Here is a 12,273-nt window from a genome sequence, read left to right as displayed (position 1 = left end):
ACGTCCAGCAAGCTGCTGTCATTCTGTGACAAACACCACAATACCAGTAAAAGACATTGTGGATTATCACATACAAGATGGTGTGTCGTGTCCCTTCAGAGCTGTAAGGCAAGTCCAAAGTTAACATTATCTATTGTAGTCTATCAGGGTGCAGTTGTGGCCTAATGGTTAGAGAGTCAGACTAGTAACCTGAAGGTTATGGGTTCGATTTTCAATACTGGCAGGACATGATTGAGGTACCCTTGAGCGAGGCACCTAACCCTCAATCTCTCTCTCAGGTGCCACTACAAAAATGGCTGCCCTCTGCTCTGGTGTGTGTTCACTACTAAAGTCGCTTTAAGTCAAGTCATTTCACTCGGCGGCCATCTTAGAAACACCTCTCGGTCATGCAAGTGCAGCTCCTATCTCTCTGAATGGGGAAACATCAAATTCTCCAAAGCTGTTCTCCAAGCTTTTGATTAAATTTCATATTTGAAATCATCAATGAAATCTGATAACAATGGTCTCATAAATTTTGTTTCTAAACGCTCGAATCATGACTGGATCAAGCTAATGCGTAGTCCTAAACGTGCGTCTCTATAGGAAGTACGCGTCTGACTGTTTCTATAGGAACCGGAGCTTCTAATGGCCGCTGCAGTGACGCGATGACTTTACCAATTGGTGATTGGCTCTTATTTAGAAGGCGGGACTTATTCTGCCATATTGCAGGTTGCACTTTCTCCCATTCAAAATAATATGTGTTCTTGTGTTATTCTATAGTCTTTGTAACTACTCACTACTCCTAATGTGTGTGCACTAACTGGATGGATTAAATTTAAAGGATGGGTTACCATAATTGGCCTGTCACTTTATTAATTAATTAATTTATCTATTTATTTTTAATAATATAAAGTTTTACACAGATTCAGTTATAAATGGTAGATAATGAAACGATGAGAGCTAAAAAGTCTTTTTCCCATGTACAGGTTCCGCACCACAGAAAACATATATATTTGTTCAGATCCAGAAGGCAGTTGGGCTAAGAGAGCAATAAATGAGGTGAATGGGAGAAGGACAATGACAGAGGAACCTTCCGAAGAACCTACAGCAAACTTGATCACAACTACAACTGCAATACAAAGGACCGGCACTGAGGGTAAGAGAACAGGAACAAACATAATCTGTATAAACTCCGCATAGCATGATGACGTATGACGTCTGTGTGAACAGGGTGCGCGAGGGAATGTAAAAACATACGCTGACAGGCAGATAGGACATCGTATTATTTTATTCAGATCTAATATAAAGATTGGATGAGCATTTTATGGTCCTACACCTTTATAAAAATACATTTTGACTGTTTAATGTGGTGATTGCTATCAGGAGACTTTCAACCAGTATAACACAAAATGTTTCTGAAGAGAATAACCTATTGCACATTTAACTGAACGAGATGTGCTGATGCTCTTCTGAAAGACCTCCCTCATCACAGACCCTTCACCTCAGTAGTCTTTCATAATTAGAAGCAACAGGACAAGATGAAATTTACTCTGTTTACTGCGTTTCTTTTCTCTGTACGGTGGATGAACACTGCGAGTGGTGAGATTTGACCGTTTCAGTTCTTAATAAAATACTGTGGTTTGACCTCAGTAACTTTCACTGGACTGAATGTAGAAGTTGAGCTGATATTGTGTCTTTATGGGAGAGTGTACATGTGTGTTCATCTTATACTGAGAAAGTCATGATTATTTACCTGAACATAATGATGAGCTTCTCCAATAGGTCAGGATCGTCCACCAAGCTGCTGTCTTAAAGTGACAAACACCAGAATACCAGCTGAAAACATTGTGAATTATAGCATACAAGAGTCATCAGGAGTATGTGCTGTCAGAGCTGTAAGGCAAGTTCAGAGTTATTATACATCACAATTTGAAATGTTATTATTTGATTGTTTATCTTTAAAATTAATTTTTGGGTGGATAATTGATGAAAGCTAAAACATCAAGTATTTCTTTTTCTTCCATGCACAGATTCCACACCAGGAAAAATAAAATTATTTGTTCAGATCCAGATAGCGACTGGCCTAAGAAAGTAATGAAGATAGTGGATGGAAGAACGACAGCAAAACCTTCTATAAAACCTAAGTGCTTTACAAGTACAACAAACATGATCCCAACTACAACTACAACACCTGAAACATCTGGACCGAAGACTGAGACCAGCGAAACAACCACCCGTGATCATCCAGACTGCTGTCTCACTGTGACAAACACCAGAACACCAGCTGAAGACATCGTGGATTATCACATACAAGATTCATCTCTGTGTCCTATCAGAGCTGTAAGGCAAGTTCAAAGTTATTATAATATCACAATATGAAGTGTTACACAGATTCTGTTATAAATGGGTGGATAAACAATGAGCTAAAAAGTGTTCAGTTCTTTTTCTAAGTTTTAGAAACACAGTAGTGCTGTAAGTTCAGGACTAAAATCAAAAATCGTGTTTTTTTTGTTGTTGTTGTTTGTTCAAAATTTCTATTAACAATAACATTTATCGCTGAAAGTATTATCTATTATTCTTTTTAGAAATGTATGTTAAATACAATATTAAAACACTTTATGTACTCATTTGCTTATTTTCAGATTCATAACTGTCGAGAACAACACAATCTGCTCTTCACCGGCAGCAGACTGGGTCCAGGATTACATACAGAACCTGAACAGAAGAAAAACAGCCACAGACACACTTCAGCCGGATGTGTTATCTGAGGAGGAGAAACAGACATCAGTGTCTTCATCATCAGAAATAAATGATCCATATACAATCAACAATCAATACTTTTGTTTAAAGAAGGAACCAGTTCAATACTTTTGTATCAAACAGCCTTAAAACATCTTCTGTTTGAACAGCTTTTTAAGGCCTGTATATTGATAACACCAGATGACTGACTGTGAGTCTAATAAATGAATGAAGTGAAAAATCAGCTCATTTATTTATTTATTTATTTTTAAAAGAGGACAATGCACATTAACTAACACAAGAAAACATTCCAAAAGAAGTGGACACACCAAGACTAAACTTTTGCTGAGATCTTTATCCAGCAGACAGGATGTGACATGATCTGGATTTGTTGCTTTTCTCCGTGTATATCCTCCTCTTCCTGAGGACACGGACATTATTATTGTGGTGTACAGTAGCCGACAGTATTATGGATGGAGCTCGAATCCTGAACTTTTTTGTTGATTTAGTACCTCTGTCTTTACAGGTAATCACAGAACATGTTTTTCATCTTCACACTGATACCATCATGTAGTGGGAGAGTTTACATGTAATGAACGGCGAAATATCGTATCAGACTTCTTTTGTGAGCAGATCATCAGAGTTATTGAGGACGCGCACGTGAAGTTAAGCGCAAAACGTAATCGGTTACGAGCATTAAATAACCACCCGATCGAAATAAGAGAAACGCGCGCACACATTTCATCGAAAGGTCACATTTGCGCTTAGTTTTGTATTAATAGAAAACTGCATGTAAAAAGAAGTGAATAGATGTTTGATCATCATGTCATTAAACTCGAACTCTGACTGATGCAAATATGGCATTATTGGTGCACATGTAAACATACTGAGTAAGATAACTAAACGACAACACATCTTTCTGTTTCATGAGTCACAGTGTTTTCTCTCTGTCTCTCTTTACTTTCGGTTTCATTTAGGCCTAAAGACGCTGATTTAAGAGGAAGAATAGGCTATTTAAGGCGCTTATGAAAACTGGTATCCAATAACACTGCTTTTATATACGCCCTTAAGTGATTATAACGCGTTAAAGGCAATACTGCGATGAAACTTTAGCTCATGCACACAGTAGCAGTAATCAATCACAATAACACTGAGGGCAGAGAATGGCTACACACTGGCTATTACTTTCACTACCTCTTCTGCGCGCGGATGAAAGTTTGCAGAGACAAGTCTTCTTCTTCTTCTTCTTCTTCTTCTGCTTCTTCTTCTTCTCGGGGTTCAAGTGAACAATTGAAGACACCACAGCTTACAATAATAATTATTAGAAAAAATGCAAACAGGAGTGAAGATGTTTGATCATCATGTAAACATTTTAATTACAAACCCCATTTCCAGAAGAGTTGGGACATTTTGTAAAACACAATAAAAACCACAATCTGTGATTTGTTAATTCTCTTTTAAACTGACAAAAGGACAAAGAAAAGATTTCCAATGTTTTCACTGACCAACATAATTGTATTTTGTAAATATAAACAATTTTGATTTTGATGGCTGCAACACACTCCAGAAAAGTTGTGACAGAGGCTAAATAAAAGTGAAAAGATTATATAATATCCAAGTTAAACTGTTTTTAAGCATGTTTGTATCATGTTTGGGTGTAAAAGAGCTTCCCAGCAAGAAAAGGGTCATGGCTCACAACTCTGTGCCAAACGTCATGAGAGAATTGTCAAACAAAATCACATTTCTCAATGCAAGATTTCTGGAGTGTGTTGCAGCCATCAAAATCAAAATTTCTTTATACTTACAAAATACAATAAAGTTGTTCATTGAAAACATTGGAAATCTTTTCTTAAGGTTCAAGAGAATTAACAAATCACAGATTCTTGATTTTGTAGCATTTTACAAAATGTCCCAACTCTTCTGGAAATGGGGTTTGTAGATTAGAACTGATTATTGCCCAAAACTCATTCAGAAAGAAAACTAGTGGAGTCTGGAGGAGGAATATCATCAAATGTTGTTGAAGCGACAAGAAATTCTCAACAAGAAAGAGTCACAGTGTACCAGTCGACTGATACTTGATGGTTGGCAAAGAGAAAGCGGAAGTTCTGTATGTTTTTAACACCACATATTGCAAGTAAACCAGTTAATCTATAAATTGACTTGTGGTCTGTTTTCTGCAGTTTTTCTTAGCTGTGCATGCAGCACATCTGAACCTCACTCAGCCTTAATCCCAGTCAAGACTTCCTCCATCAGATGTGTGAAACAACAAGATGAAGTTCACTCTGTTTACTGCCACTCTTCTGGTCTGGATGTGTGTTGGAGAATCAGGTGAAAGTTTTGCAGAGAAACAGTGTGTTCTGGCCTCAGTAACTCTTACTCTACTGCAGAAGTGCTGATTTCGTTATTTATCACGTACAGTATATGCACCTCATGTGAATCCAATGATTACTCCAATGATACAATTACTGATGCGCTTCTCCAATAGGTGATAGATATCCATTATGCTGTCTTAAAGTGACAAACACCAGAATACCAGTTGAAAACATTGTGAATTATGAGATACAAGAGCCAACAGGAATATGTGCTATCAGAGCTGTAAGGCAAGTTCAAGGTTTTTATAATACAATATACATTTTTACACTTCAGTAACAAATGGGTTGGTAATTAAACGATGAGAGCTAATGGTGTTGTATTTTTTCCCATGTTCAGATTCCACACCAGGAAAGGTCTTTTTTGTTCAGATCCAGATGACAGTTGGGCAAAGAGAGCAATGGAGTCGGTGGACAGGAGAATGACAGGTAGAAGGACCATCTCTGAGGGTAACATAACAGAGAGCACACAATCTTCTTGGATAACGATCAGACTACCTGGACTGGATGCTTTGTTTGATTTTTTTTTTTTATTTTTTTTTTTAAATATGATAAAATGTTTTTGATTACAGGTCTTTGTCATAGAAAATGTGCAGGCCTATTTTGACGTGTACAAAACATGTTTGGTAACACTTTACCTAAAGCCCTCATGATGCATGTTGTAATGCATTATATCTTTTCAGAAATAATTGTAATCAAAGTTAAAAATGCATTATAATATTTGCAGATTTTGATTGTTCTGTGTAAATTGGTTGTTTGTTGTGTGTTTTAATGCATTATACATTCTAAAGGTTTATTCAATGAAGAGACAAGTATTAGAATGTATTATAATTGTGGTTATAATTATTCATGAGAGCATACAATCCATTGTTAGGTTTATTACAAGGCATAATTACTTCATTAAAAATACTTTTATAATGCATTATACAGAAAGGCTTTAAGTGAAGTGTTACCCAATGTTTTTGTGAGATGTTGTTTTACCTCTACAACAAAATACTGCTGCTTAACAGCAACAACAAATACATGTTATGAGAGAAGACAAAAAATGAAAAATGTATACAATTTTTTTTTCTCCCAATAGGTGATGGACGTCCAGCAAGCTGCTGTCTCACTGTGACAAACACCAGAATACCAGTAAAAAACATTGTGGATTATCACATACAAGATGGTTTGTCATGTCCCCTCAGAGCTGTAAGGCATGTCCAAAGTTATTATAATCTATCATAATATAAAGTTTTACACAGATTCAGATAATTCAACGATGAGAGCTAATAAGTCATGGATTTTTCCCATGTACAGGTTCCGCACCATAAAAAATAAAGTTATTTGTTCAGATCCAGAAGGCAGTTGGGCTAAGAGAGCAATAAAAGAGGTGAATGGGAGAAGGACAATGACAGAGGAACCTTCCGAAGAACCTACAGCAAACTTGATCACAACTACAACTGCAATACAAAGGAACGGCACTGAGGGTAAGAGAACAGGAACAAACACTCAAACTACCTGGACTAGTAAGTAAAAATGTTTTTGATTTCAGTTCTTTGACATAGAAAATGTGCAGGCCTATTTTGACGTGTACAAAACATGTTTGGTAACACTTTACCTAAAGCCCTCATGATGCATGTTGTAATGCATTATATCTTTTCAGAAATAATAATAATCAAAGTTAAAATGCATTATAATATTTGCAGATTTTGATTGTTCTGTGTAAATTGGTTGTTTGTTGTGTGTTTTAATGCATTATACATTCTAAAGGTTTATTCAATGAAGAGACAAGTATTAGAATGCATTATAATTGTGGTTATAATTATTCATGAGAGCATACAATCCATTGTTAGGTTTATTACAAGGCATAATTACTTCATTAAAAATACTTTTATAATGCATTATACAGAAAGGCTTTAAGTGAAGTGTTACCCAATGTTTTTGTGAGATGTTGTTTTACCTCTACAACAAAATACTGCTGCTTAACAGCAACAACAAATACATGTTATGAGAGAAGACAAAAAATGAAAAATGCATACAAAATTACATGATTTATTTTTCTCCTAATACTCGATGGATGTACAGCAGACTGCTGTCTCACTGTGACAGACACCACAATACCAGTAAAAAACACATACATTGTGGATTATCACATACAAGATGGTTTGTCATGTCCCCTCAGAGCTGTAAGGCATGTCCAAAGTTATTATAATCTATCATAATATAAAGTTTTACACAGATTCAGATAATTTGGGTTTGTCTTATATTCAGGGTCTAGATTTTTACATGTCATTAATACACCCACAACAATAGGTGGTGCCAAATACGTGTAAAAACGAAAGTGCCAAGAAATACGTGTGTCAGGGTGTGTTCACACTTGTAGTTCGATTCAATTAGTTCATTTGGTCTGGACTAAAAAAACAACAACAACATTTAGTCCTGGGGCCCGTTTCAGAAAGGAGGTTAAGTGAAAACTCTGAGTATGTTAACCCTGAAATGAGGCAAACTCTGGGTTTTCTGTTTCAGAAAGGGAGGTATGTCAAACCCAAGAAAGCAGGGTAAGTCAAGCCCGTTTCTAAAAGGGTCGGGAGGGTCCTAACCTGGTCGGGAGCAAGTTTTCTTCAGTAAACCCAGAGTTTCTTTCGTTCTCCTCCCTCTTTTTAAAGTGCAAGTGATGTTTAAATAGTTCATTCATTCATTCACGCTGCAAAAATGCTTTGAGTATTTTTTTGTCCTATTTCAAGTACAAATATCTAAAAATTCTTAAATCAAGATGGATTTTCTATATAAGGAAATGATATAAGATATTTAGTCTTGTTTTCTGGGGGATCTAAATTAAGTGCATTTTACTTAAAATTATCAATATCTGCCAGTGTGGTAATAAAAATAATCTTAATGCAAACGGAAAACAAGATTTTTCGGAGTGTCCATTACCCTGCCCATCAATGTCACACAAGGTTAAAATCAATGCACTAAATTGCGATGTGATTGACAGGGTTCGAATCTGCCTTCTGCCGAGCTTTCTATTCTCCCTTTTCCCATCACATCAGAAAGGCATTTATTTTCAACAAAAATGAAGAAAATGTTCTGAAAGTGGAAGTAAATTGCCTAACGAGTGTTTAATAATGATAAAATAATTTACACTCTGTTATTATTGCATCCTGTTAATTTACAACAATACTGAGGTGCAAATAGTGTGTATCTGCCAGTATAGAAAATAAATAGCATCTAATTACTATTTACACTTTTTGCAAATAACTGCTACTTTTAGCCTACATGGTAAATAGAACATAATTTGCAAAAAAAAAAAAAAAAAGCACTTAAATTATTATTTTATTTCTTCCCTTTTTGCATATGGGATACCATGGAAATGAATATTAGTTCAATAACTTACCGTTCTGCCAGTTTTCACCTGTGATATTATAACAGTGATAAGAATTAAACTTGCATTGACTCAGCAGTATGCGGACGTCATTTTGTCACGTGGTGAATCGTAATATCGGAGCTCAATTGATGATGGCTTTTCATAGTCGCGCTTAACTCAACCTACTCAGAGTCGATTGAACTAACTCAGTTCAGCTGTTCTGAAACAAAACTCAGAGTTTCCCATTTCAGAGTAAGTCAATTCAGAGTTCAAGTTTTAACTCAGAGTTGGTTGAACCTCCTTATTGAAACGAGCCCCTGGTCTGCTTAGTGTTCAGATTGGCATTTTTATCACCAAACCAAAAAATACCGACCCTAAAGGTAACATGGATATGTATTGCCTATTTTGAAATGAAACTTACCAAACATCCAAAACAATGCTGTGTGCTGGGCTAAATGCGCTCGTTGTATGTGTGTAGCCTACATGTGATGGTATTTTGACCAGCTGAGAGCTCGTGAAGAGCTTATAAAATGAGCTTATAAAAACAGCGGCAGGAATCCCTCCATCACACACACAAATGATTTGCTGTGAGGAGATGCAGTTCTGACGCCTGAGATGGGCAACATCACCAATGAAAACCCGATATGTGTTAGCATTCGGCCCTTTTTAGGGTCTCATCTTCCTGTTTTTGCTTTGTTTACATGTGTTTGGTCCATGTTGCGTTCATATATCATTCGAACAGCACCAGAGTTTGTTTGGAAGCGGACCAAGACCAAGGTCGTCTGATAATCAGGGTTGTCTTATATTCGGAACAATACGATACTTATAATGGGTTAAATACAGAGGACAAATTCAGAGTATGGGTTTCCATACTTGACTTGTTAGAGTATACTTAATTCCAAAAGTTTTTTGCAATTTAAGACAAACTGATTGGGCCCAGCGTTCGGAGGGAAGGATTGAAAGATGTTGTTTCAGGCAAAAAGTATTTTTTTTTTTTTTTTTTTTTTAAGAAATGTATATGTTTATTCAGCACTGGTCAATTACATTAATCAATAGTTGTAGTAAACATATATATTATGAAAGATTTCTGTTTTAATTTATTTTTTTTTGTAACTTTCAATAGAACTTTAGTTTGAAAAAACTGAAAAAAATGTAGGCCTATACCTTACATTTATGGTCACTTTGTAAAAAAATATCTGCCAACGGCATAAACGTTCTGTCACTCAGACCACTGAGAATTTATTTATCACTGTGATGACTTTTATTCCAGACTGTAGGTGATGGTGAAATCCTGTCTGCGGTCATGTCTTCCGCTGAGCCCCCTGTAACCACAAATTAAACTAATGGTTTGGTAGGTGGTTTCTTGTCTTCTTCAGTAACACTACCATCGAAGTCCAGTCAGTGAAGTTGATTTTTAAGTTACTGAATTATCTTGCACTCCTAAAAATAAAGGTTCTTTTGGAGTTTTGTGAAGAACCTTTAACATCCATGGAACATTATAAACCTTAAAAAGGTTCTTTATAGTGGAAAATGTTCTTCAATCTAAGAGTGTGTTCAACTTCCAGAGGAACTCTGGTGTGCTTCGACTGAAATATGAACACAACATGGACCAAAGACACCCAAATGAACCAAAAACAGGAAGTGATATCACAAGATGCAACCCTAAAAAGGACTACATCGCCAATCACAGTTCGGTACATGTGTCGGAAATGTTGTCTTCCTCAACAGATCTTTGTTTGTGTGTGATGGAGGGATTCCTGCCACTGTTTTGACTCCTTTACACATTTTATAAGCTCTTCAGGAGTTCTCAGATGGTCAATATACCATCATATGTACACACATACAAAGAGTGCGTTTAGCCAAAACACAGCATTGTTTTGTATGTTCATTAAGTTCTGTCGCAATATACTTTTTGTGTGCGTCTTTAGGTTCGGCCTTAAAAATGACCGGCAAAGCAAGCCAGGAATAAATATAAATTGGTTCTGGACTAAAAGATCTAAGAGAACTGACAAGTGTGAACACATCCTAAGAAAAAAGTGGTTATTTTAAGAACTGTTCACCGAAAGGTTCTTTGGGAAACCCAAAATGGTTCTTCTATGGCATCGCTGCATAACCCCCCTTTTGGAATCTATATTTTTAAGAGTATAGAGAGATTAGTCTATAGGTGCGGTAATGTTAGTGAAATTTTGTTGGAAAAGAGGTCCATCATCTACTGTCAATAGTGTAGACAGCTCATGCAGAAGTCACTTTCAAAAGAAGCAGCCTTCTGTTGGTCAGTGTGGCAAATTCGCTCTCGATATTGACTCCTAATATTCGCTGAGCCGATGTGACTGCATATTAAAGCCTAACCAAAAGAATAGTCCGTTATAGCATATAAAACAATTGACTTTGGTAGAATTAAAAACATTAAACGCCAATGAAATGGGGATGAAACAACAACAAATAAATATATGAATATATATAACACTCTGACCGCTGGAGATTATTAGTATCACAGCATTTATTCCAGTCTGTGGGTAAACGAGTGAACAGCTTAGTCATGTCTTCCACTGGCACATATGTTACCAGAAGTGTGTAGCAGGTAGGCGGTTTCCTCCTCTGATATTAATACTATCATCCAGGACGGTCAGATCAGATTGGCCAGTCGACATGAACAAGGCGATGTTGATTTTCACAGTTGGTGTTTTCGGGGTGATTTTAGGGTCCTTCGGTGTGTTTGCCGGTAAGTTTTTTTTCTCTTTCTCTCTCTGTGAACGAGGTTACATGACTTGAGCTATGGTGTGAAATAAAGTGAGTGAAAAGTTAAAGCTAGTGCAAATGTGGTTTTGGAGCTTTACCCCTGTAGCTCTGCCACAGAACCGAGTGGTTTTGTGTTCATGTTGCTATGTGGGAGAATGAAAAAAAAGAAAACTTTACTGAAACATTCACTCAATGTGAAGTATGAAATATGAATTAATCGTAGCGATTAATTTGTGTTCATGTACAGATGGACCTCCAGCGACTTGTTGCCTCGAGCTAAGATCCAGCAGAGTGTCTTTGGAGAGAGTTAAGAACTACAGAATACAAACTAAAGGACTGTGTCCCATAAAAGCAGTTGTGTAAGTAAACGACAGATGCAAGTCCCTAACAGGACAAAGCATATTTATCAGTCACAAAAAAAACTAGAACTGCTACAAATACAGGTTACACTTTACTTTAACATTCTAGTAACTATAAAGTAAGTAACTTTGCAACTACATGTCAACTAGCAGTTATTAGAGTACACTAAAAACACTTTAAAAACAACCCAAGTTGGGTTGAAAATGGACAAACCCAGCAACTGGATTGTTTTAACCCAGTGGTTGGGTTAAATGTTTGCCCAATGTGGGCAGTTTTATTTAACCCAACTATTGTTTAAAAATTACTATATGGCTGGATTAAAACAACCCAATCGCTAGGGTAAAAAACAACCCAATCACTGGGTTAAAACAACCCTTTTTCTGGGTTAAAACAACCCAATCACTGGGTTAAAACAACCCTTTTGCTGGGTTAAAACAACCCATTCGCTGGGTTAAAACAACCCATTCGCTGGGTTAAAACAACTCATTTGCTGGGTTAAAACAACCCAATCACTGGGTTAAAACAACCCTTTTGCTGGGTTAAAACAACCCTTTCGATGGGTTAAAACAACCCAATCACTGGGTTAAAACAACCCTTTTGCTGGGTTAAAACAACCCATTCGCTGGGTTAAAACAACCCATTCGCTGGGTTAAAACAACCCAATCACTGGGTTAAAACAACCCTTTTGCTGGGTTAAAACAACTCATTTGCTGGGTTAAAACAACCCAATCACTGGGTTAA

At 36.6% G+C, this 12,273-nt stretch overlaps 2 protein-coding genes across 14 annotated transcripts in view; both read left to right on the top strand.

The window, feature by feature from the left end:
* LOC127524738 (C-C motif chemokine 2-like) overlaps nt 1-12,273 on the top strand; it is a 28,499-nt gene that overhangs the window by 13,258 nt on the left and 2,968 nt on the right. The window contains exon 2 of the mRNA XM_051916565.1: nt 11,161-11,531. Within this exon, the coding sequence (XP_051772525.1) occupies nt 11,374-11,531 (158 nt within the window). The 5' untranslated portion in view covers nt 11,161-11,373. The remainder of the gene's footprint in view (nt 1-11,160; nt 11,532-12,273) is intronic.
* LOC127524644 (integumentary mucin C.1-like) overlaps nt 2,603-12,273 on the top strand; it is a 40,200-nt gene continuing 30,529 nt past the window's right edge. For 5 of the 13 annotated variants that reach the window (XM_051916437.1, XM_051916367.1, XM_051916461.1 and 2 more), the window contains exons 1-3: nt 3,083-3,244; nt 4,899-5,046; nt 5,204-5,318. In XM_051916437.1, coding sequence (XP_051772397.1) covers nt 4,989-5,046; nt 5,204-5,318 — 173 coding nt within the window. In that variant the 5' untranslated portion in view covers nt 3,083-3,244; nt 4,899-4,988. Of the gene's footprint in view, nt 3,245-4,690; nt 4,826-4,898; nt 5,047-5,203; nt 5,319-5,427; nt 5,517-12,273 lie in introns of all 13 variants that reach the window. The other 8 variants (XM_051916450.1, XM_051916465.1, XM_051916460.1 and 5 more) reach the window with 6 other exon arrangements.

Source organism: Ctenopharyngodon idella, chromosome 2 (genome assembly GCF_019924925.1).
Source record: "Ctenopharyngodon idella isolate HZGC_01 chromosome 2, HZGC01, whole genome shotgun sequence".
NCBI lineage: Eukaryota > Metazoa > Chordata > Actinopteri > Cypriniformes > Xenocyprididae > Ctenopharyngodon > Ctenopharyngodon idella.
This window is presented reverse-complemented; position numbering and strand designations above follow the sequence as displayed.